The sequence below is a fragment of the Trichoderma reesei genome (assembly GCF_000167675.1).
Source record: "Trichoderma reesei QM6a unplaced genomic scaffold TRIREscaffold_1, whole genome shotgun sequence".
NCBI lineage: Eukaryota > Fungi > Ascomycota > Sordariomycetes > Hypocreales > Hypocreaceae > Trichoderma > Trichoderma reesei.
Genome location: NW_006711148.1, coordinates 3,455,097 through 3,474,738, shown reverse-complemented (window position 1 = coordinate 3,474,738; position 19,642 = coordinate 3,455,097). Strand labels below are relative to the sequence as shown.

Here is a 19,642-nt window from a genome sequence, read left to right as displayed (position 1 = left end):
CTGACCAGTTGTGCAGTCTGTTTATTGTACCTGATGCGTCTTGCCTGACACACAAGATTTCAGGTAAGAGATGTGTCAGCTATTACAAGAAGACGGGCATCCTTCATTCTATTCTGTCCGGACGCGAAGCCCCGGATTTTCCTCGCTGTCATACTTGCCCGCATCGATGCCTCTCTGCACCGCCGGCCTCGCTGCGATCCGGTCGACCCACTGCAGAAGATGGGGGAATCTGGGCCGCATGTCGCTCTCCTCCGAGAAGCCCAGGGACCGGTACGCTCGAACATGAGGCCAGGTGCCCATATCGGCGATGCTGTACTTTCCTTCGCCGCGGCCGGCCAAGTATTGGCGAGGATGGCCACTATGTTGTCCGCTGAGGTGCGCTTCTAGGACGCCGTATATGCGAAGCATGGCTTTTTGAAAGTATTCCGCTGCGTCTGTAACGGCCGATGAGCCCACAGCTTTTCGCACACCTCTCGCTTTGGCTTGAACAAGATGGAAGGTGGGTGCACTTACACGGTGTAGGCTCGGGAGCTCCTTTCACAAAATGCCTAGTATGGCCTTGCACCGGGCCAGAAGAGTGCCAAAAGAAGAGCCATTGGAGCGCCTGGCTCCTCTCAGGTGTCGATTCGAAGCCAAAGACGTTGCGCAGATCGTGAGTCTCTTGCAGGTAGCTCAAGATTGCCGAGCTCTCAAAGATGGAGATTACGGAACCGTCATCAGTGACATCCAGAAGGACTGGGATTCGGCCTAGGTAATGCCGTCAGTTGACGGTACAAAATAATCGTGGAAAAGCTGCCGCCAGAGTCAGTCAAGGTAGGAAAGAGGTTGAACGACTTACCATTGGGATTTAGACGAAGGAACCAGCTTTTCTTTTGCTCGTCTGTTTCGAGGTCGACGAGGTGCGTACTCCAAGAAATGCCGTATATCTCATGAAGCTCTTCCAGTAGGATTTGCACCTTTTTGCCGTTTGTCGTGTTTTCCGTCAGCAACTGGAGTGAGTGCTGAGCATCGTGATGTTAGCCAGGTGAGCAGGCATGCAGCTTCATCAGTGCCACATGCCTCGGACTCTTTGACTTGTGAGGGCGTATCTGCGGTATATACCACCTCCATACTTGATGTTGTCGTTGTTCACCCTTTGAGATTTCCGTTTCTTCTGTACCACCTTGCCTCTATGAACACAAGCGAATGCGTTACTGTTTAGATGATACAACGTGTGTGAAAATACAATCGTCAGCTCTACGAAGAGTTGATCCAACCGTTTTTGCCGGTTGACTCATATAAGCACAAATCCTCCATAGGGATTGTGGTGTCCCGCGCGTCCCAAGTTGCTAAGCGTACCTATGTATGTGCGAAGCTACCTACCTACCTACCACAATCCTACCTACCAGCTATGCATCCCTACCTACTCCATCTTTCGACGGATCAAAAGCCCTCTGCTTATTTACACGATGTTGCCATTCGAAGCATTACAAGCGCATAGTCGCAGCTGAGGTGGTGTTATACATGCTCTATAGCTCCTTTGGCCAAAGCGGCATGACGACGTCCATACGGCCATTATCAAACAGATCAATTTCTATGGTGCGTGATATTTACCGCGTCAGCACGATTCTGTCTTATACCGGCGCACGATCCTTCTCTATTCTTAGCTTCTAATCCTTCCACCGTGATGTCGTATCAGATGAATCTGTCCTGGTTGAAAGTGGAGCGGAGTTGATTGTAGTAATGTGACGAGAGGAGGGGAGGGGGAGGGATTGGTGTGCTTATACCTCACTCTTGAGAATTGCTTGAATAAGTAGGTAGGTAGGCAGGTTCGGGCTTACGACGTCTTTATTCTTCTTCCCTTTGACTACGTATCTTACAATCTCAATTTGCCCTGCCCTGCCTCTTCTTCTTCTTCTTCTTCTTCTTCTTCTTCTTCTTCTTCTTCTTCTTCTTCTTCTTCTTCTTCTTCTTCTTCTTCTTCTTCTTCTTCTTCTTCTTCTTCTTCTTCTTCTTCTTTCCCCTTGTTCTGTTTGATAGGCGTAATATATACATCGTAGCTGGCGAAGATGGCCATCACGCATATTGTGCTCGTCGGCTTCAAGCCAGATGCCAAGGCCGAGGACATCGCAAAGGTCCGTTTACCGCCAAACCAAACCCATAGCTTACCACAACATCACCAGCATATATACCAATACCACATTCATTGAAATTATTGATTACTCACTCCCAACATAGTTTTGCACAACCCTCATGGCCCTCAAGGACAACTGCCTCCACGCCACCACCAAAAAGCCCTACATAAAGTCCCTGACGGGCGGCATCAACAAGTCCCAAGAGGGTCACAGCGTGAGTCTTCCAAGCATCTTAACTCAGGCTGCAAGAGAGTCGAGAATGGAAGATATTAGATAGAGATATTGGCCAATGCTGATTAGCGTGGGCTAGGATGGTCTTACTCACGGCTTCATCTTCGAACTCGAGTCCGAGGAGGACAGGCAATACTTTATCCATCAGGATCCTGCGCACTTGGCACTCTATAGCCTTGCTGGTTGCGTTGAGAAATTCAACCTGCTCGCCTTTGTGCCCGGCGTATTTTGAGGTAGTTGTTTCGTAAAGTATTGAAAGTCGAATGGTGATATATCACGAACACAGAGGAATCCTTCTTCAAGAGGAGATTGTATTAATAGAAATCATCAGTAAACATCATGCCTTTCCCTTTGTGCTAAAAACCCATGCCTCGCTCTAGAAACGTAGAAAAAAGCACTGAAAGACAAATGCGTAAAAGTCGTTTCATCAAATCAACATGCCAACACACAAACGCCTGTTCTTTTTTCCCTGATGCTGTGACTGCCCTTTTATGTTCCCATGCTAACCCGTCACTCCCCGTTCGACCTTCAATGCAATGCATTTAGTTCTCCAGCCAATCGAGAAACTGGGGGGTGAAGTAGCTGATGACAATCGTGGCGCCGGCTCGGAGAATGCTCTCGGTAGACTCGAAAGCCATGGTCTTGAGATCAAAGACTCCGGCTTTGGCAGCAGCGTGGATCATGGAGTACTCGCCGCTAACCTGGTACGCAGCAACTGGCATGTCCTTGCCCAGATCCTTGGCGTCACTGATAATGTCGAGGTACTGGCCAGCGGGCTTCACCATGATGATGTCGGCACCCTCGTTGATGTCGCGGACAATGGCTCGGCGAGCAAGGCCACGGCCTCCAGGGGGGAGCTGGTAGCATCGGCGATCACCAAATGCGGGGGCGGAGCCGGCTGCGTCCCGGAAGGGTCCGTACAGGCAGCCGGAGAACTTGGCAGAGTACGACATGAGCAGTGTCTTGTGTGCAATGCCCTCCTCGATCAGCTTCAGCTTGATAGCGCGGATGCGGCCGTCGTTCATGTCGGAGGGGGCCACGCAGTGCGCTCCGGCCTTTGCGTAGGCGATGGCAACATCAGAGATGCGATCCACAGACATCTGGTTGTTCAAGCTGCTGTCGTCGCGGAGGATGCCGCAGTGGCCGTGGGAGGTGTATTCGCAGAGGCAGACATCGGCGCAGATGAAGATCTGAGGAAAACGACGGCGAATGAGCTGGATTGCCTGGATGACGGGGCCCTCGGGATCATCAGCTGCGCTGCCCAGAGCATCCTTGGTGCCAGGCTTCTGGGGCACGCCAAAAAGCATGACGGATCGCAAGCCCTTGTGGACGAGAGGCTCGAGGAAGCCGACCAGTCTGTCGATGGAGATTTGGAACTGGCCGGGAAGAGAAGCGACGTGGATCATGTCGTCCTCGCCATCGGTAACGAAAATGGGGTAGATGAGCATAGACTGGAGACAAGGCGCGTTAGTACACAGGACCGGCAGCGCATCGATTGAGCAAGAGCATCGGCTCACCTTGGTCAGTTGGCGCTCAGACTGCCATGAGCGAGCAAGAGGGTGGAAGTAGCCGCCATGGAGCTGGCTGCCGATGTCGCCAGAGATGCTAACGCTGGTGGCCGCAGTGCTGGCGTATCCAGACATGGTGCGCGAGATGTGGGAGGCCCGGTCGTCGAAGGTGGAGGTTGAAACGGAGGGCGCAGGACCAGGCCGGCGGGCGTTGTTGGCATCGCGGAGGCTGAGCTCCTGAACGAGACTAGAGAAGGACATGTTGAGCTGGTCAATTGCGGCGTCGCGGCTCTGTGCGAGTTGTCGTGATTGAGGGTTGGTGGGACCGGAGAGAGGCGGATGGTGACACTGCGAGAGGACGCCTTCCGGTAGTGCGCGGAGAAGAGAGAAGACAGTCGGAAAAAAAAGTTAACCGGCAACGCCAAAGGCAGAGGAATCAACACAATGCCAGCACCAACACACGAGACAGGAGAATATCGAAGGCGAGGAGAGGGAAAAGAGAAAAACAACAAGCTTGAGGGGAGTGAAGTAGAAAGAAGAAAAAGAAGAAGGCGGCGAAGGCGATGTTGGGGGTCAGATTTTTTGTCGTGTGCGCTGCGACGGCTCCGCGGAAGGAACTGCAGGCGGTTGAAACTGCCTCGGATGGCGCTGCATGTCGCTCCCGACGCCGCAAAGGCGACCAATCAGAGGTGGCGATTTTCCAATAATGCGCTAGATTTCCAGCGGTCGTTGGCGGATGAGACATGGAATGTTGCGCTGCTGCAGGCGTATTCCTGCCGTACCTGCTTATTCCGGGCTGTTGGCTTACGGCAGAAGGAACTGCAAGTGGCGTATCAAATGCGGGATGAGAGCCTCGGAGCAATTGATTGATCCATGAAGTCGATACGGGTAAGGTACCTGGTAGGGGATCTAAAAACATCATCAAATACTTACATACTGGTACATCATTTTTCACTTCTTTTCTTTCAGCTTCACCATATAATTCTACTATACCTCCTACAAGGCTTCAATGCCACCCACCGCAAAATCACTAGAAAACCCATAGCGTGTTGCACCATCGGCAAGACTCGTACGAGTGCGAGTACGAGGCACAAAGCCGCAGCCGCGGCCGTAGCCACAACCCGGACAACACCCGGCATTTGCTCGGCGTGCCCCGGTTTAACACACCTCAATCAAGTGCTCACTTCAGCACTTCAGCTTCGTGTGCTTCTGCGCAGGGAGCGGCACAACTCTTGCCGCACGTCCGTTTCGGGCTGTTCCAAGCTGCTGATGTCATCAAATTCCGTCTCATCTCGTTTATTTTTGTCCTTGACTGAGGCCCTAGCAGCTGTATAGCTTCATTCTCGCAGCCAAATCATATCATTCAGTAGTACTAGTACAGTGTATTGTCTATCTCGCCATACATGAAGGTATAGATGCTCCCGGTCTCATTAGGTGTTCTACTGTGAGACCTTGCTACAAACGCCTTTTTGGTCCCCCTTGTGTCTCCTGTGTAACTGCTCCCAACTCCCACCAAGCTCTCTTACAGTCCTCGAAGGATGGTGTTGTCTCGCTTATCCATAGGAACGTATCTCTCCTGGAGAATCTCCGCCGTCGTCCGTGTGTCTGGCGAAGGCTTCTGGTATCGTTGACTCAGGGCCTTTTGAACAGGGCTCAACTTGATGCTGTCGCCAGCCATCTCTTCGATCTGTTCCCCGGCCAGGCCAACGAAAGACTTCGCCTTGTCCGCGACCACCTTGGCCGTCTCCCGACCCTTCTCCACGGCTACGCTCGCAATTTCCCTGGCATCGGCGGCCGTCTCCTCAAGGGCCTTCTTGCTCCTTAGCCTGGCATCCAGAGCCCGGTTCTCTGCAGTCATCTCAATGGCTTCGGCTGTTTCCTTGGCCTGGTTGAACGCCCCTCTCGTAGCAGCAGCAATCTCGCCGCCGGCCTTGGCCTGCGTCCTCTTGACGGGCTCTAGAGAGCGCCTGGCCCTCTCCACTTCCTCCACAGACCGGCCTGTCGCCTTGGCCCAGAGGTACGCGGCTCTGGCCTCCATGCTTTCTCGCACCTCGTCCCAATCCGTGTGCTGCACCCAGCGCACGGCATTTTCAATCTCGGAGTTCCATCGTTGTTTGATGACCTCGACGGCGGCTTCTCGCTGGGCAGCGGCGACTTCGGATCGTGTCGGGGGCAATGGTTGAGGGACTGGATCGAGGAGGTGCTGAATCATGAGCGTCTGCGTGCGGATCGATTGGCTCTGTGCCTCGCGGCTGCGCTGGTGGGCGAGGACGGAGAGATATGCCAGTGACAGAGTGAGCGTCACGCCGCCGGTCTACGTAGAACATGTAAGCATTGTGCTGCTGAAACGGCCGTGGCATGAAAGTACAAAAATCTGGTGCAGGGGGCAAGACTCACGAAGCCGGTTGCGAAGCCCATGATGTCGCTAGAGAGACGATGCGAATGAGACGGGTGCGATGAGAGGAGAAGAGAGAGATTATTTCGACAGGTGCGGCTTCGTGTAATGATATGCGCCTATGCGCGGCTTCTCATGGTGCAATTGAGCTCCGCAGCTGCCTCAGAATGCAAATCTTCGAGTGCTCTAGGCCAAGCAGCAGGTATTGTTCTGCCTGCGCCGGGAGTTGACGCGGAAAAGAAGTGACAATGTTGGAGCTGTTGGAGTTGATTTTGACGTAGCTGCTCAGCCGATGGCTCGAAAACGGGGCCCGAGATTCGCCGCCCGCCAAAAATTTCAAGTAGTACCGCATACATGCCTCTACCAGACTACAACGACCGCAAAAAAAATTACAGCCAACCAGACGGCAGCCCACCATCAAAAGATCCGGAGCCGTGGAGAAACGGTCTCGGCTTCACAACGGGCAGCCTCCAAAAAATCGACGACGAACGACGAAATCGAGACAGCAGTTGTCGGGCGACAATTGAACTTCGGTGCCCTTCGCATCCCCAGATCCAACAGCACCCAATCGCCGACTCAGCTCCAACTGGCCGCAAATGGCTGGTGGCACCGTCAAGTACCGGCATCTGAGCCGCAACTCGTCCGCCCGACAGGCGCTGCTGCGAGGCCTCGTCACGCAGCTCGTCCAATATGAGCACATCCAGACCACATACGCAAAGGCCAAGGAGACGCAGCGCCTGGCCGAAAAGCTGATAACGCTCGCCAAGCGGAACAATGAGCCGTGCAGGAGGTCGGCGCAGGGCATTCTATACGTTAGTTGGGATCCCATGCATTCACGCCCCCCCCCCTCATCTCAGTTGCTGATATTTCGAGCCTCTAGACCCCGAACCTGCTTCTGCCGAAGCTCTTTGGCGAACTGCGAAACCGCTATCTTACGCGCGAGGGAGGCTACACCCGCGTCGTCCGCACCGAGCCCAAGAACACATACGACCAGGGCGAGAGCGCCATCCTCGAGTTCGTCGACGGGAAGAAGGACTCGCGGTTCATGATGACGGCCAAGACTCTCGCGCGGGACCGGCTGCTGGGGCGGCCGTCGACGCCCGTGACGCTGCAGAACGTCAAGAAGGTGACCAAGTTCCGCGACGAGAAGGAGCTCGAGGACATGGTGCAGCGCTTCATGATCCTCAGCACTGAGGGCAAGGACGGAAGCGCGGCGGGCGAGGCGCAGAGCGCGGAGTCGGCCAAGTTGGCGGAGAAGGAGAGTGCTGCGGCGGGAGCCATGGCTGAGGACATTGTGCCTGAGAGTGTGAGGTCGGGAGAGCGGGCAAAGAGGTGAGCGGTGTTGGTCTTGCGTAATGGATGTCATGCGAATTGTGGCAGGTGAAAGGGAAAAAACAAACAGGAGTCTAGAGATGCGGCATGCCATTTTTGAAGGATGGGCGCATCATGTACAACAACAAACATATTATATGTACATTCATACATCTACCAAGTCAAAAGGCAGTCCAAGTGCCTTTGGGTATTCTCAGGGCTGGGAGATCGCCAGGGCAGACAGACAGCGCCAGGTGCAACAAAAGTCGATCTGCTCAGTATCATATTATGCTATCATTTCCCATCTCTATCTTTTGCGCCAAACGCACACAATGAGCTACACGAAATCAAAGGTATCACCACGGTCCTGAATCATCTTTCCAACCCTCTTCGACCCAGCAATCCTCTCCAGCTTCATCACATCGTACTTTGAAAAGATGGCCCGCACCGTCCCCTGCCCAGGCTCAATCTTCATGTCTCTCTCGCTCTTGGCCAGGTACCCACCTGCAACCTCCTTGTAGAAGATGGGGTTATCCGGCAGCCCGTAAAAGATGACCCTGTGCACACCACTGAACTGATATCGTCGGAAATGGTGAGCTCTCTCCGTGTACAGCAAGATCTTGTGCCGCCCTGTAAGGAAGTGAGATCGCGCTCGGGATGCTTCTCGAATTTCGGTGTATTCAGAAATCACTCCGAATGTGATGTTGCTCACTTCATCAGCGGTGGCGAAATAGTTTCTGACACGGACGAAGTCAAGGTAGGAAGGGATGAAGACCAACGTTCCGCTCGAGTCCTTGGATCGCTTCACCAGAGAGGGGATGATGGCAGACTTGAAGTAGTCAAACCTGGCTTCGGGATCCTTCTCCACGGAACTGGACTGGAAGCGGGAGAATGTCTGCTTGACCTTGACGCCCAGCTGCCCGATGACGCCGGGGTATTCCGGTTGCAACCGAACCCTGCCAGCCCAGTTATGGCAGTAGAGCCTCTGGAGTTCCGCCAACTCAGGGGTATTGAAGGAGGACAAGATGACCGTCTGGCGGAAGTACTTGGCCCAGTCTTCCAGATACCAGTTGCGTACTCGGCTGAAGTCGCAGTCGTGGGCGTCTTTGGGCTGAAGGTTGAGGTGCTCAAAGATATATTCGACGTGTTCCCAATTCTGCATTAGGAGGGCATCTGCTTGGTCCACGATGACCATTTCGATAGAGCTGAGAAAGTCAAAATCGGGCTTCTTCTTCTCTTCCTCGGATCCTATAGCCATGCGGAGGCCAAGAGGACTGGCAAAGAGGATATCGGAAGTGTAAAATTGCGCAAAGTATTTGATCGTCTTGCGCGTAAACTTGACGCCAAGGCGGAACATGTCATCGTCGTTGCCCCCAAACAGGTCTTTGAAGTCAGCAGGCCGGTCAGCCCCAAATGCCTCGTCGCCCTCAACGTACGACTCGTTGAACCGCTTAAAGTTCTCCTGCTGATCGGGTTCTACCAGTTCTTGGATAACCTTCATCATCTTGGCGCAAGAGTTTCGTGTTGGTAAGAGGAACAGGACCTTGGGTCTCGTAAAGCCCTGGTCCCGGAGCTCAAGCTCGGCATCGTCACCAGCTTTTGACAGCTTGTAGCTGTTGTTAATCACCCTGTCTCGAGTCCTGAGGTGAAGTTAGCGTCCAATTCTCTGAAGCTGAAGCCCTCTGGGTCCATGCTTACTTAAATACGTGGTTGAGAGCATGCAGACAGACGGCCTGTCGCATCTTGTGGGAGTTGTCGACAGTCCGATCGCAAAACAGAATGTCCTTGTAGTTGAATAGTAAGGGCAGGAAGGCCTTTTGTGCCGCATCGAGATCCCCCATCTTCTGCTTCGCCGGCTCGCGCAGTTTCTGCTTCAGCTTCAAACCTCCGAGCCCCGATATTGGCTGTGGTACTGAACCACTGCTATCGGTGCTAGGAGAGGTGACGACTGCTCTCCATGAGTGTATCATGGCTTTACTTGTTGACCACTCTCCGTTCTTTGCCGCGACAACGGCTTGCGCGCTGACTTGCGGATCTGGATTGGCAAAGTGCGCATCAAACGGGTCCGTAGCGTCCACCTCGTCGTCAGAGTCGTTGCCCGGGTCCTCATCAAGGTTCGCTGCCGCATCATCTCCTTCCTCCTCCTCGTCGGCTTCGTCAATGTCTTCCCGTTTAGAGTCGGATTCTTCCGCATCTTCTGGCTGCTGAACCGCGGGACTTGGGCTCCGGTTCGAGGGTTCGTCGTGTGCGATCTTCCTTCTCTTGGCACTTGGTGCGCTTGTGTCTTGAAACTTTTGCAGGAGCGCCATGTATGGGCGTGCTGGCGCTTCTGGTTCGTCGTCGTCTGAAGCTACGTCCTCGAGCATCTGGTCTTCCGCGTCTGAGCCATCGGATCCGGACCCGTTCTCCCTATATAGCAGGCGCATCGTCAGTCGCAGGCGCAAGCAAACCAATGGTATTTCATGATTGCCTACTCTTCTTCTTCACCGGCTTCGGCCAGACGAGCATTGTCGAATTTCCTGTCAGGACCCCATCGACTGAACTGCTTGCCTCGGCCTCTGCCGCCTCTGCTTCCGCCTCTGCTCCCACCTCTACCTCTTGAGCCGCGACCCCTGAAGCTTCCACCTCGTCTAGGGCCTGCCATCGCGCTTGATTGACAAGGAATTCAATTGGCTGCAAACGAGTTCGATTGCGAGACTGGCAAGGCAAGGTAACACACTCCACGCCCAGACAAAGCCGGGAAAAAAAGTTCGAGTAAAGGTTGTCAGCCTTGCATGAATATACGGGTCCATCGCACCAGCCACACATTGGTGGGGTTGAACTCAGTGCTTGCGCCACGCAGCCTCGTCGCAAGTGCCTGCCGCACCCGTTTTAGTGCGCACAACCCCAGCGTCCGCCCGCCAAATCGTGCAAATCACAAAATCGGCGAAATTGGAGACCATCGCGAAGAAAAAATAGCGAGAGCGAACCATTTTTCGAGACAGCCGGCGCCACTTGTTTTTTTCTCCCTCCCCCTTCCCACCCCCCACTTCTTCGACCTTGTCAACCGCATCGCAGGGAGGAAAAGTTCGACAATCTCCTTCGTTGTCGACTATATCTCTCGCCCAGCATGGCTGCCGCTACGGAACGGTTCCTGCACCTCGCTCGCCCGCTGGCTCACACGAATATCGGGCTCCAGACGAACATTGCCCCGCTCACTGTCCAGATCCAGCCTCAGGTATAGACCACCTTGTCACGATATGGCCCCTTCAGCTGCCCCGACATAGAGACGAAAGAGGGATGCAAGAAGGAAATACAGGCAGAGAAAAGAAAAGAGGGGAAACGAAGCAGAGATCGTTGGGCTGATGCGTCACTAGGCTGTCCTCTCCATCCTCGACCACGCCGTTCGACGAGATGTCCGTGAAAACTCCCAGTCCACCCGGGTCATCGGCGCCCTGGTAGGCACCCGCTCCGAAGATGGCACAGAGGTCGAGGTCCGCCAGTGCTTCGCCATCCCCCACACCGAGGAGGAGGACCAAGTCGAGGTCGACGTCGAGTATCAGAAGAACATGCTCGCCCTGGTCCTCAAGGCCTCCCCCCGCGAGTCCCTGCTCGGCTGGTACACCACCTCCCACGAGCTCAACAGCTTCAGCGCCCTGATCCAGAACTTCTTCGCCGCTCCGGACACCGGCACCTTCCCTCACCCCGCCATCCACCTCACCATCTCCACAGAGCCCGGCAAGGACATTGAGACGAGATGCTACATCAGCGCCCCCGTTGCTGTCAACGCCGAGCGAGCCGCCGAGAGCTGCCTTTTCATCCAGGTCCCCCACAAGATGCTTTACGGAGATGCCGAGAAGAGCGCCCTCGAGGCTGTCGCCAGCGCCCGGGACGTCGAGTCACGGACTGCGCCCTTGGTATCAGACATTGAGAGCCTGGGCCGATCCATCGAGCAGACCATTGGCCTTCTGGACCGTGTCAGCGAGTGGGTCAACGGCGTGCTGGACGAGGACGTCGAGCCCAACAATGCTCTGGCGCAGTATCTCATGAGCGCCCTGTCTCTGGCGCCCAAGGTCGACGCTTCGCAGATCGAGCACGACTTCAACAACCACATCCAGGACGTTCTCATGGTCAGCTACCTGGCCAACACCATCCGAACCCAGATCGATCTCTCTCAGCGACTGGCTACGGCCAACCTGGTCAGCAACGAGAAGGAGGAGGGTAAGGGCGACGGCGAAAAGGGCGGCCAGCGCGGCAACAAGCGTGGCGGCCGTGGCGGACGTGACGGCGGCAGAGGTGGTGGTCAACAAAGAGAGCCTCGAGAGCCTCGTGAGCCTCGAGAGCCCACCGAGTAAAACGGAAAAGAATCGCAGCGGAAAGGGTATTTAGCAGCTACAACGATTGTTCTTGGGCCTAATTTGTTTTCCCCCCTTTCCATCCCGGCAACTAAGCCACCCCCCAGAAGAAAAGACCCTACAAGAGGAAGGCACAGAGGAGGCTTGGAAGTGGAAAAAAAGGAACACGCCTGTGGCGTCTTTGGAAGAACGGATGGGAGAGGGAGAGGGACTGGGCATATATTGTGTTGGTGTTCCAGCAATGCACAGACGCACGAGCACAGTATCATCACGGCGTTGTGGTATGCCAAACGTGTTTTTGGCACTTGAGATATTAGATATGAACTTTGATTCGTCACGCATTTTTTTGGTTCAGCCTTATGATTGTCTCGCGGATGCGGTTTGATGTGATGACGGAGAGCAGGACAGTTCTTTGTCATTCCTCGGGCGAGCTCAACAGGTATCAAAGGAACGGCATATACCTGAGTAACGCATTCTCATTCTATCGAGCAATTCAAGCCAGACATGCCTCTCCCTAAATGTCCTGCATGTCACGTCAATTGCCACAAAAAACCGGCCCTCCGAGTACCAGGTTGATTAGCCCCCTCATACTTCTTATGCCAAGCAATATTCTCCATAGTATCGCTATTGATGATATGCCCCAACTCCATGCGCCCGTAGGAAAAGCAACCAATTCGATGCAATGTACATTTCCATAGCCTCCCCTCTCCCCTCCCAATTACATGCCTAGTGCGCATCATGCGAATGACACCTTCTTCTTCGACCCCTTGACCGCTTTTGAGCCTGTCTGCGATATGCTCTTCAGGTTATCGCCGCCTTCGCTATCGTTCTTTCTCTTGCGCTTCTTGCGCAGAGACTCCTTGGTGTCCTCGAATTTCGCCTTCTTTTCGGCTGACTTCTTCTCAGCCTCCAGCCTTCTGGCTTCACGGATTTCCTCCATTTGCCGGGCCTTCATGATCTTCGATTCGATGTGGCCTTCCTTTTCAGCTTGAACAAGCGATAGAATAGTCGTCATGCTCTCCTGTTCATCGCAATCCATCAGCACTCAATTCGCCCCCCTCACCTGTCGAAAGTACAATTTTCGCAAAGCCCACAACGTACCTTGTCGTCCACAAACACCTTGCCCTTCTTCTTGCCCTTGGGCTTCTCGACGCCCACGGGCGTAATCATGTTGAGCGTCGGGATCCCCAGCTCCTCCGCCGTGTACGTCTTCTTCTTCGGCCTCTTCATCAGCAGGGCGCGGTTCTTCTCCTTGACCTGCTGCGACACGACGGGGCCCTTTGGCTTCTTGGACTTGGAGACGCCATCGGTGGAGGAGCGCTTCGAGGCTCCTCCCTTTCCGGGGGCGCCCGCGCCGCTCTTGGAGCCCGCGTGTTTGTTTTTGACTGTCCGTGTCTTGCTGGGGGCCATTGTGGGAGCTCTGTTTTCGTTGCGACTTGAAGATTATCGCTGGTAGGTTGATTACATGGAGGAACTCGAGCGGACGTTATTAGCTACAGGTAATACTGCTACCGTCGCGCAGCAGAAATTTTTGGGCTTATCGGCTCTTATCGGTTGCATTGAGGGGCGATAAGAAAATGGCTGGATAAGCACATGGCAAACGCAGCTTCCGAAGAGACGACGACTCGTCAAGAGTGGGGGTTTCTTTTGTTTGGTGGTATTGGATGAAAAGCCCTGCGTCTTCTAGAATCCAGAGCTGCGGCATTGGATGGAGATGATTGGCTTGATATTCCGGAACTGCATTGAGAGTCTGGTGTAACGCGAGCTGTCGCTTGGGGGTCTTGCTCTCTGCTCGGAGCCCTGAAGATGGTCTCGTAGGTGTGCAGTTGGATCTCCGAAGCATCGTGTTGTTTCTCAATTATGGTCTCCCTACCTACCTAGGTAGTTCAGACTGCGCGATGATTTCTCTCTCATGATACTCTCTTTGGATTGATTTAATTTGCTTGGTACCCAACAATGGCTCAGGTATAAGATACATATTATTGCCACGGAATGACAGTCGCGTGCTTCCAGAGTATGTACAGCATTGCGACGAAGCAGAGCCAACATAAGGTACGAGACAGAAATACTCTTACTGAGTCCAACATCAAATCCGCAGGACATGATCTGCACGTAGGTACCGTAGACCCTTCCAGACTGTACTAAGACATCACCCAATCGACAGCCAGGGAGGCTGAAAAGCCACCAGTGATGCTGCTGCAGTAGTCAATAAACATCCCGGCCGGCAAGGTATGGAGGCTGAGACATTGATGCCGCACCTTAGGAGTATATGCCTTGGACTCCCTAGCTTCAAGATGTGCACATTGTTATTTCCACACAGCGCAAAGTCGATATCGCCCAGGACAATGCTCTCGGTGGTTGGAAAATAATCCCAAGAGGCCGGAGTCTTAAAGGCTCGGTGAGGCCCTATCAAGCCCAATGGGCAGCCATCGGATGAATGGATAGTGATACTATATTGGATGAAGAACCAAGCTAAGAAGGCAGTGTGACGCAGGCCAAGTCTGTCGAAAGTTTCTTGGACAATCTTTGAGTCGTTTGACTTTTCGTTCGTGATATCAAAGGTGTTGTTCCATGATATAGAAAGTTTGGTGCTATAAGAAAGGCTCCGAAGTCTGAGGTTTTGTATGAACGTCAACCTCAACAAACGGAAAGGGCCTTGGGAATACGTGTATCTCGGAGATGGCATGACAAGACGTACATGTATCAAGAAATTCTAAACACGCGTACTCGGCTTTCTCCAAGTCTTTGCCATATGAGGGGTGCATTATTACTGTTGATATATAGATATGGATGAAAACAAAACTATTGTTCCGCTCTGTTACCACGTCAAAACGCATCCATGCACAATGGGTCCGTATCATGGATATTCACACTGCCCGCACCCGTTCCCGACTGCAGCTACCTGCAGTGCATGTACACATCCATCACTGGCAGAAAATTCTACAGGCGTCAGACGCGCTGTCGGTTCCGGCTGCAGAGGCCTGAAGGTGGATTCAGGCGGCCTTCCAGAATGGGCCCCAGGGAGGGCTTCGATCAGACGCCGCTAACCGTAACCCGTAACCGCTCGTTTGGTACGGCCGGCAATGTACCTGCTAGCAAGGTCGTAAATTTCACCAACTGTCGATGTCACGCAGAATTCTTCCACCTCAAAGACACCTCCAACCGTCCACAACTTCAACCACATAATTCGCCCCGACCGCCGAACCAACCGCCTACCCGACACATCGCGCACTATCCGCCCCCATCCAGCAACCGCATACGCTCCAGAGTCTTTCTGTCCGAATCAAAACATCACCGTCGTCTTGCGACCGCCGCCTCGAAGCCCCTCCATCGCCGTTCCGATCGCCATCTTTTCCTAAGGATCCCCCTCCTCCTACTCTCGCCTCCCTCCCGCCTCGCATATTCATAACTTCTACACCCTCTTGTCCTCTCACCAAGCTCTGAACACCGCGCACCGAACAACAAAGTAACCTCCCCTCCCCTCGGACGACGCCACAACCAGCAACACAACGCCCTCCGACCTCCGTCCGACCCTCAAAAATCCTTTTCCCTAGCGAGGCGTCCCTCTACTCCCCGCATCCCAAGCACCGAGCAAAGACCAGACGCTACCCCCCAAAGAACAAGGCTTAATGGATAATCTATGGACTCGCCGAACCAAGTATGACTCTCCCCCCTATGCGTCGTCTCTACAGCGCAACCCGGTGTGACTGACTTTCCGGCCTCCAGCTCGTCGAAGCTCTCCCTCAGTACGCCTTCCAATGGGGCCAGCGGCTTAGGAGGAGGTGATCCCGGCTCCCGCAGTGCCACGGTCAAGTCGTCGCATGGCAAATCCAATCCCTTCAACAGCACCCCCGGGAGCGCGGTGATGTCTCCGACGGGGGGAGCGTCCAGCGCCTTTGGTCTGGGGTCGGGGGCCTTCGCATCCTTTGGCTCGTTTGGGTCCGCCAAAACACCGAAATCGGGCGGCAACCCCTTTGAAACCGCCATGGGCTCCGCCGTCGCCAAGCAGACCGCTTCCAAGGACGCGGCGAAGCCCGTAGCCAGACCGCCCAACATGGCGCCCATCTCCGAGTCCAAGGCCACGGGACCGCCGCCCGGAGCCACCCCGGTACACATGCTGAAAGACGCATGGTCGTTCTGGTACAGGCCCCCGATCTCGAAGGCGCACGGGTTCATCGAGTACGAGAATACACTGCACGGCATCGCCACGGTGCGGACGGCGGAGGAGTTTTGGCAGATCTACTCCCACCTCAAGCGGCCGTCAAGCCTCCCCGTCGTGTCCGACTACCATCTGTTCAAGAAGGACATTCGGCCAATATGGGAGGATGAGGTCAATCGCAAGGGAGGCAAGTGGGTTGTTCGCCTCAAGAAGGGCGTGGCGGATCGGTACTGGGAGGACCTTCTGCTCTCTCTGATTGGTGACCAGTTCGGCGACGCCGGAGAGGACGTGTGTGGTGCCGTTTTGAGCATGCGCAATGGCGAGGATATCTTGAGCATCTGGACCCGAACCGACGGCGGTCGCGTGCTCAAGATTCGGTATGTTTGAACCCCATGTTCAACCAAAACCTTGGTGTATCCAGCTCACTAACTTGCCGTTTGTCACATCAGCGAAATCATGAAGCAGGTCCTCAATTTCCCGGCCAACACCCGACTCGAGTTCAAGTCGCACGATTCCAGCATCCAGCAACGAACCGCAATCGACGAACAGCGCCGCGAGAAGGCCAGTCAACACCACAACGACAAGCGTCACACATCCAATGTTTCGAAGCAAAACTACGAATAAAGGGGGGCGCGAACCAGAAGAAGGTTCGATCCTGCCCTCCATGTGGTCCTGCCATCACCGCCATAATGTGTCCCTGTTCTGTCCTCGTTATCAGCTATTGAGTTTTTTTTTCCCTCCCATTCCCCCTTGTACACTACCGGGCAGAGCGCTTGGGTACGTTGCAGACCCGTTGGTTTTTGTTGCTTCATCAGTCTTCGTCCTCACTTTCTGGAGTTCCTCTTCTTATATGTTTCTCTCTGGTTCCTCATTCTCTTTTTCTGGAGGGGCTTGGCGGACAGTTTATCGTGTGGACGAGTCCTTTTGCACGGAATGGGGAAAACATTTACTTGGGATGTAAAACTGGGAGACAAACTGCATGTGATGTGTCCTTTTTGTTTTTCTTTTTTCCTCTTTTCATCTTGCTCGACCTGGAATACGGTGGGCGGATGGAGGAAAGGGGGGAGGGCGGGTTTTGCGATTCTATCTTTCGTTACGTGGATAATGTATTATAGCATGATGGTTTGTTAACGGCAAGGCACACATCTGGCGGCGGAAGGAGGAGGCGCCTCACGAAACAGAACAAAAAATAGTCAAAAGCCACAAAAATCAGAGACAAGAAAGCAATGAAATGGGGATGCTCTTGCGCCTTGGCTGATGAGCCCGCGAGTGTCATTTCCTGTTGAATCACCTCTCGCGGCGTGGCAACTCCCTCTCCCGGTGTTTTGATACACGACGGCAAGCATCATATGGCTTGATTAAATGGGGTTTGGTATTACACATTGTACAGATTCTATGCTTCTATGCCGCCGCCTGTTTTCCCTTGTCAGCTTTCTTCCCCGGTACTCTTCTCCGCTCCCAGATCTGCAGATACGTCTCTCCGAGATAGAGCAGCTCGCTCTGCACCTTGTCGACAAACAGGTCCTGGCAGACAACCCACTCGTCGGTGGCCTTGTTCTTGAGCTGGACCTTCCACGTCTTCTTCTCCTCGCCGCTGTCGGCAACGTCGTCCCTCTTGCGGACCGCCTCGTGGACGACGTTGGCGACGAGGTCGTACCATATCGGCTCGCCGACGGGCCACTCGTTGGGGTTGGGCTCCACGTAAGGGGAGACGTCGAGGTTGCGCGCGTCAAAGGTGACAATGGTCGGGTTGCGCTCGGCGACGAACTTGTTCTGCGAGAAGCGCTTGACGTGGAGCATCAAGAAGGGCGGCAGCGGGTGCAGCAGGCGGTAGCGCTTCCGCTGCGCGTGGTGCTCCTGCGCGCGCTTGCCGTCGTACTTGCTGAGGATGGTGCTCAGGGGCACCTGCGGGATGATGTTCTTCTCCAGCTCGTCCTGGAAGAGCGGCGCCGAGGGCAGGTCGAGCGTCAGCAGGAGGAAGCGCACGACGTCGACCTTGACCTCGGCGGCCTCCTCGAAGCGCAGGCGGTCCCCGGCGTCGGCGCGGGCGGTGATGGCCTGCGACTCGACCTTGAGCTTGCCCTGGAACGTGCGCTGGATCATGGAGCTGCCGGGCTTCGTCTTGCTGCCGCCGAGGCCGAGGTGGAGGTTGTTGAGGAACCACGAGAGGAACTCGACGGGGTCGGACTGGTGGGTGAGGGTGAAGCGCTTGTTGGACTGGAGGGCGACCTCCTGGAGGAGCTCGTGCGGCGAGACGTGCGCCTTGAAGGCGCGCGGGTTCCAGATCTTGCGGAACAGGATGCTGCACCGCTTGACGAGCTCGGATTTTTTAGAAAAGTCCTCGAGCAAGAAGTAGTTGCGCAGCGGGGAGACGTGCGACAGCGCCTGCACCACCACGTTGAGGTAGTCGTTCTCCTTGATGTTGTTCATGCCGACGAAGCCCGGCGTGTACTCCTTGCCGTCGAGGGTCCAGCTAACGGCGTTGGGGCGCCGCCGGTCCAGCTGGATGACCTCCTCCTTGGTGTACCGCGGGTCGGAGACGTATTTGATGTCGTCGAGCGACTTGCTCTTGACCTCGTAGCCCTCGGGCAGGACGTAGACCTTTTGCGTCTCGAGGTTGATGAAGACGTGGTGGTCCTCGTCCAAGGAGTGGAAGTAGGCGTGCGATTTGACGCCCCGGCCCTGGTAGTACTTGCCGCAGACGAGGCATGCGTAGACGTTGATGTTGGAGAGGGAGACGGAGCAGAGCTTTTCAAAGTCAAAGTCGAGCACGTTGCGGTCTATGGTGTCGAGGTAGAGGTCGTCGTAGCCGTCGGCTGGCCCTGATTGCCGGACGGGAGCCGCCATGGGTTCGTTGTCGAGATCTTCATCGTCGTCGTCTTCATTTTCGCTCTGTGCGCCTTGCGTGCCTTCTTTTCGCGCGTCTGCGTCTTGGTCGGGGCTCTGGGCATCGTCGTGGCTGTTTGCGAGAGGCGAGTCGAAGTCGCCCATTCGCGAGCGCTTGGAGGCGGGAGACGCGACGTCCTGGAGCTCGTCGAGAGCTTCGGAAGCTTGCCGTTTGGACATGATTAGAGAATGAGGGAGGATTGTGAGGGAGTGGAAGGTTGGAGGAGGAGCAAATGGTATCGTGGAGAGGGAGGAGGCGCGAAGAAGGTTGATGGTGACGAGGCTGAAATGGAAAACGTCTGGTGGGTCTCGCAGCCTGAAGGTTAGCGGCATCTGCAGCAATGATCAACAATCAGATCGACGACATGTGCAATTAATTATGCGGCGTTGCCTTTCGACCCTATGGAAGCTGCGAAACCAGTCCATTTGACCAAAGGCTAACTCCAAGTCATTGATTATGATCATACAATTGTTAGCTTTATGGCTCATTTACATCGACTGGCATTTGATATAGCAGCTTGAGCTACCTACCTAGCTAGCTAGAAGGGCTACTCCCAGGTAGGAGTTCACCTCAACACCAATCTCGACATGCCTTTGGCAGGCATTCCTATTTCATTGAGCGCCTAGAGAACAACGGCTCAGAGAATTTAATAAGTGAGTACACTATTCACAATACATTCTAAATATCTATGGAAATTCGCTAC

The 19,642-nt window shown here is 54.5% G+C and overlaps 11 protein-coding genes across 11 annotated transcripts; 4 read left to right on the top strand and 7 right to left on the bottom strand.

Moving 5' to 3' along the window:
- Positions 1-108: 108 nt before the first annotated feature.
- Positions 109-995, bottom strand: TRIREDRAFT_54886 (uncharacterized protein; the record flags this gene model as incomplete). Its single annotated transcript, XM_006961408.1, has 3 exons — positions 109-434; positions 514-747; positions 839-995. Coding segments are annotated over 3 exons (717 nt in total), but the record flags the coding sequence as incomplete, so codon positions are not given.
- An 868-nt stretch (positions 996-1,863) lies between these two features.
- TRIREDRAFT_103330 (uncharacterized protein) lies at positions 1,864-2,034 on the bottom strand (the record flags this gene model as incomplete). Its single annotated transcript, XM_006961407.1, has 1 exon — positions 1,864-2,034. The coding sequence occupies one exon, from the start codon at positions 2,032-2,034 to the stop codon at positions 1,864-1,866; it is 171 nt and encodes a 56-aa protein (XP_006961469.1).
- A 14-nt stretch (positions 2,035-2,048) lies between these two features.
- TRIREDRAFT_54622 (uncharacterized protein) lies at positions 2,049-2,577 on the top strand (the record flags this gene model as incomplete). Its single annotated transcript, XM_006961850.1, has 3 exons — positions 2,049-2,114; positions 2,218-2,328; positions 2,425-2,577. The coding sequence occupies 3 exons, from the start codon at positions 2,049-2,051 to the stop codon at positions 2,575-2,577; spliced, it is 330 nt and encodes a 109-aa protein (XP_006961912.1).
- A 310-nt stretch (positions 2,578-2,887) lies between these two features.
- Positions 2,888-4,308, bottom strand: TRIREDRAFT_119954 (porphobilinogen synthase-like protein; the record flags this gene model as incomplete). Its single annotated transcript, XM_006961406.1, has 2 exons — positions 3,863-4,308; positions 2,888-3,796 (listed from the first exon to the last, which is right to left on the bottom strand). The coding sequence occupies exons 1-2, from the start codon at positions 4,112-4,114 to the stop codon at positions 2,888-2,890; spliced, it is 1,161 nt and encodes a 386-aa protein (XP_006961468.1). The 5' UTR covers positions 4,115-4,308.
- A 962-nt stretch (positions 4,309-5,270) lies between these two features.
- Positions 5,271-6,409, bottom strand: TRIREDRAFT_74486 (uncharacterized protein). Its single transcript, XM_006961405.1, has 2 exons — positions 6,251-6,409; positions 5,271-6,167 (listed from the first exon to the last, which is right to left on the bottom strand). Exons 1-2 carry the CDS (start codon positions 6,269-6,271, stop codon positions 5,376-5,378), a joined length of 813 nt encoding a protein of 270 aa, XP_006961467.1. The 5' UTR covers positions 6,272-6,409; the 3' UTR covers positions 5,271-5,375.
- A 435-nt stretch (positions 6,410-6,844) lies between these two features.
- TRIREDRAFT_124304 (mitochondrial ribosomal protein YmL8) lies at positions 6,845-7,584 on the top strand (the record flags this gene model as incomplete). The annotated part of the gene is made up of 2 exons (XM_006961849.1): positions 6,845-7,060; positions 7,129-7,584. 2 exons carry the CDS (start codon positions 6,845-6,847, stop codon positions 7,582-7,584), a joined length of 672 nt encoding a protein of 223 aa, XP_006961911.1.
- Positions 7,585-7,896: 312 nt separating this feature from the next.
- TRIREDRAFT_54535 (uncharacterized protein) lies at positions 7,897-10,203 on the bottom strand (the record flags this gene model as incomplete). The annotated part of the gene is made up of 3 exons (XM_006961404.1): positions 7,897-9,199; positions 9,258-9,968; positions 10,034-10,203. 3 exons carry the CDS (start codon positions 10,201-10,203, stop codon positions 7,897-7,899), a joined length of 2,184 nt encoding a protein of 727 aa, XP_006961466.1.
- Positions 10,204-10,668: 465 nt separating this feature from the next.
- Positions 10,669-11,893, top strand: TRIREDRAFT_53669 (uncharacterized protein; the record flags this gene model as incomplete). Its single annotated transcript, XM_006961848.1, has 2 exons — positions 10,669-10,776; positions 10,916-11,893. 2 exons carry the CDS (start codon positions 10,669-10,671, stop codon positions 11,891-11,893), a joined length of 1,086 nt encoding a protein of 361 aa, XP_006961910.1.
- Positions 11,894-12,517: 624 nt separating this feature from the next.
- On the bottom strand, positions 12,518-13,347 carry TRIREDRAFT_21388 (uncharacterized protein). The gene is made up of 2 exons (XM_006960943.1): positions 12,995-13,347; positions 12,518-12,914 (listed from the first exon to the last, which is right to left on the bottom strand). The coding sequence occupies exons 1-2, from the start codon at positions 13,301-13,303 to the stop codon at positions 12,630-12,632; spliced, it is 594 nt and encodes a 197-aa protein (XP_006961005.1). The 5' UTR covers positions 13,304-13,347; the 3' UTR covers positions 12,518-12,629.
- Positions 13,348-15,522: 2,175 nt separating this feature from the next.
- On the top strand, positions 15,523-16,676 carry TRIREDRAFT_103322 (uncharacterized protein; the record flags this gene model as incomplete). The annotated part of the gene is made up of 3 exons (XM_006961847.1): positions 15,523-15,551; positions 15,620-16,429; positions 16,502-16,676. The coding sequence occupies 3 exons, from the start codon at positions 15,523-15,525 to the stop codon at positions 16,674-16,676; spliced, it is 1,014 nt and encodes a 337-aa protein (XP_006961909.1).
- A 777-nt stretch (positions 16,677-17,453) lies between these two features.
- TRIREDRAFT_103321 (uncharacterized protein) lies at positions 17,454-19,118 on the bottom strand (the record flags this gene model as incomplete). The annotated part of the gene is made up of 1 exon (XM_006961403.1): positions 17,454-19,118. One exon carries the CDS (start codon positions 19,116-19,118, stop codon positions 17,454-17,456), a length of 1,665 nt encoding a protein of 554 aa, XP_006961465.1.
- Positions 19,119-19,642: the final 524 nt, after the last annotated feature.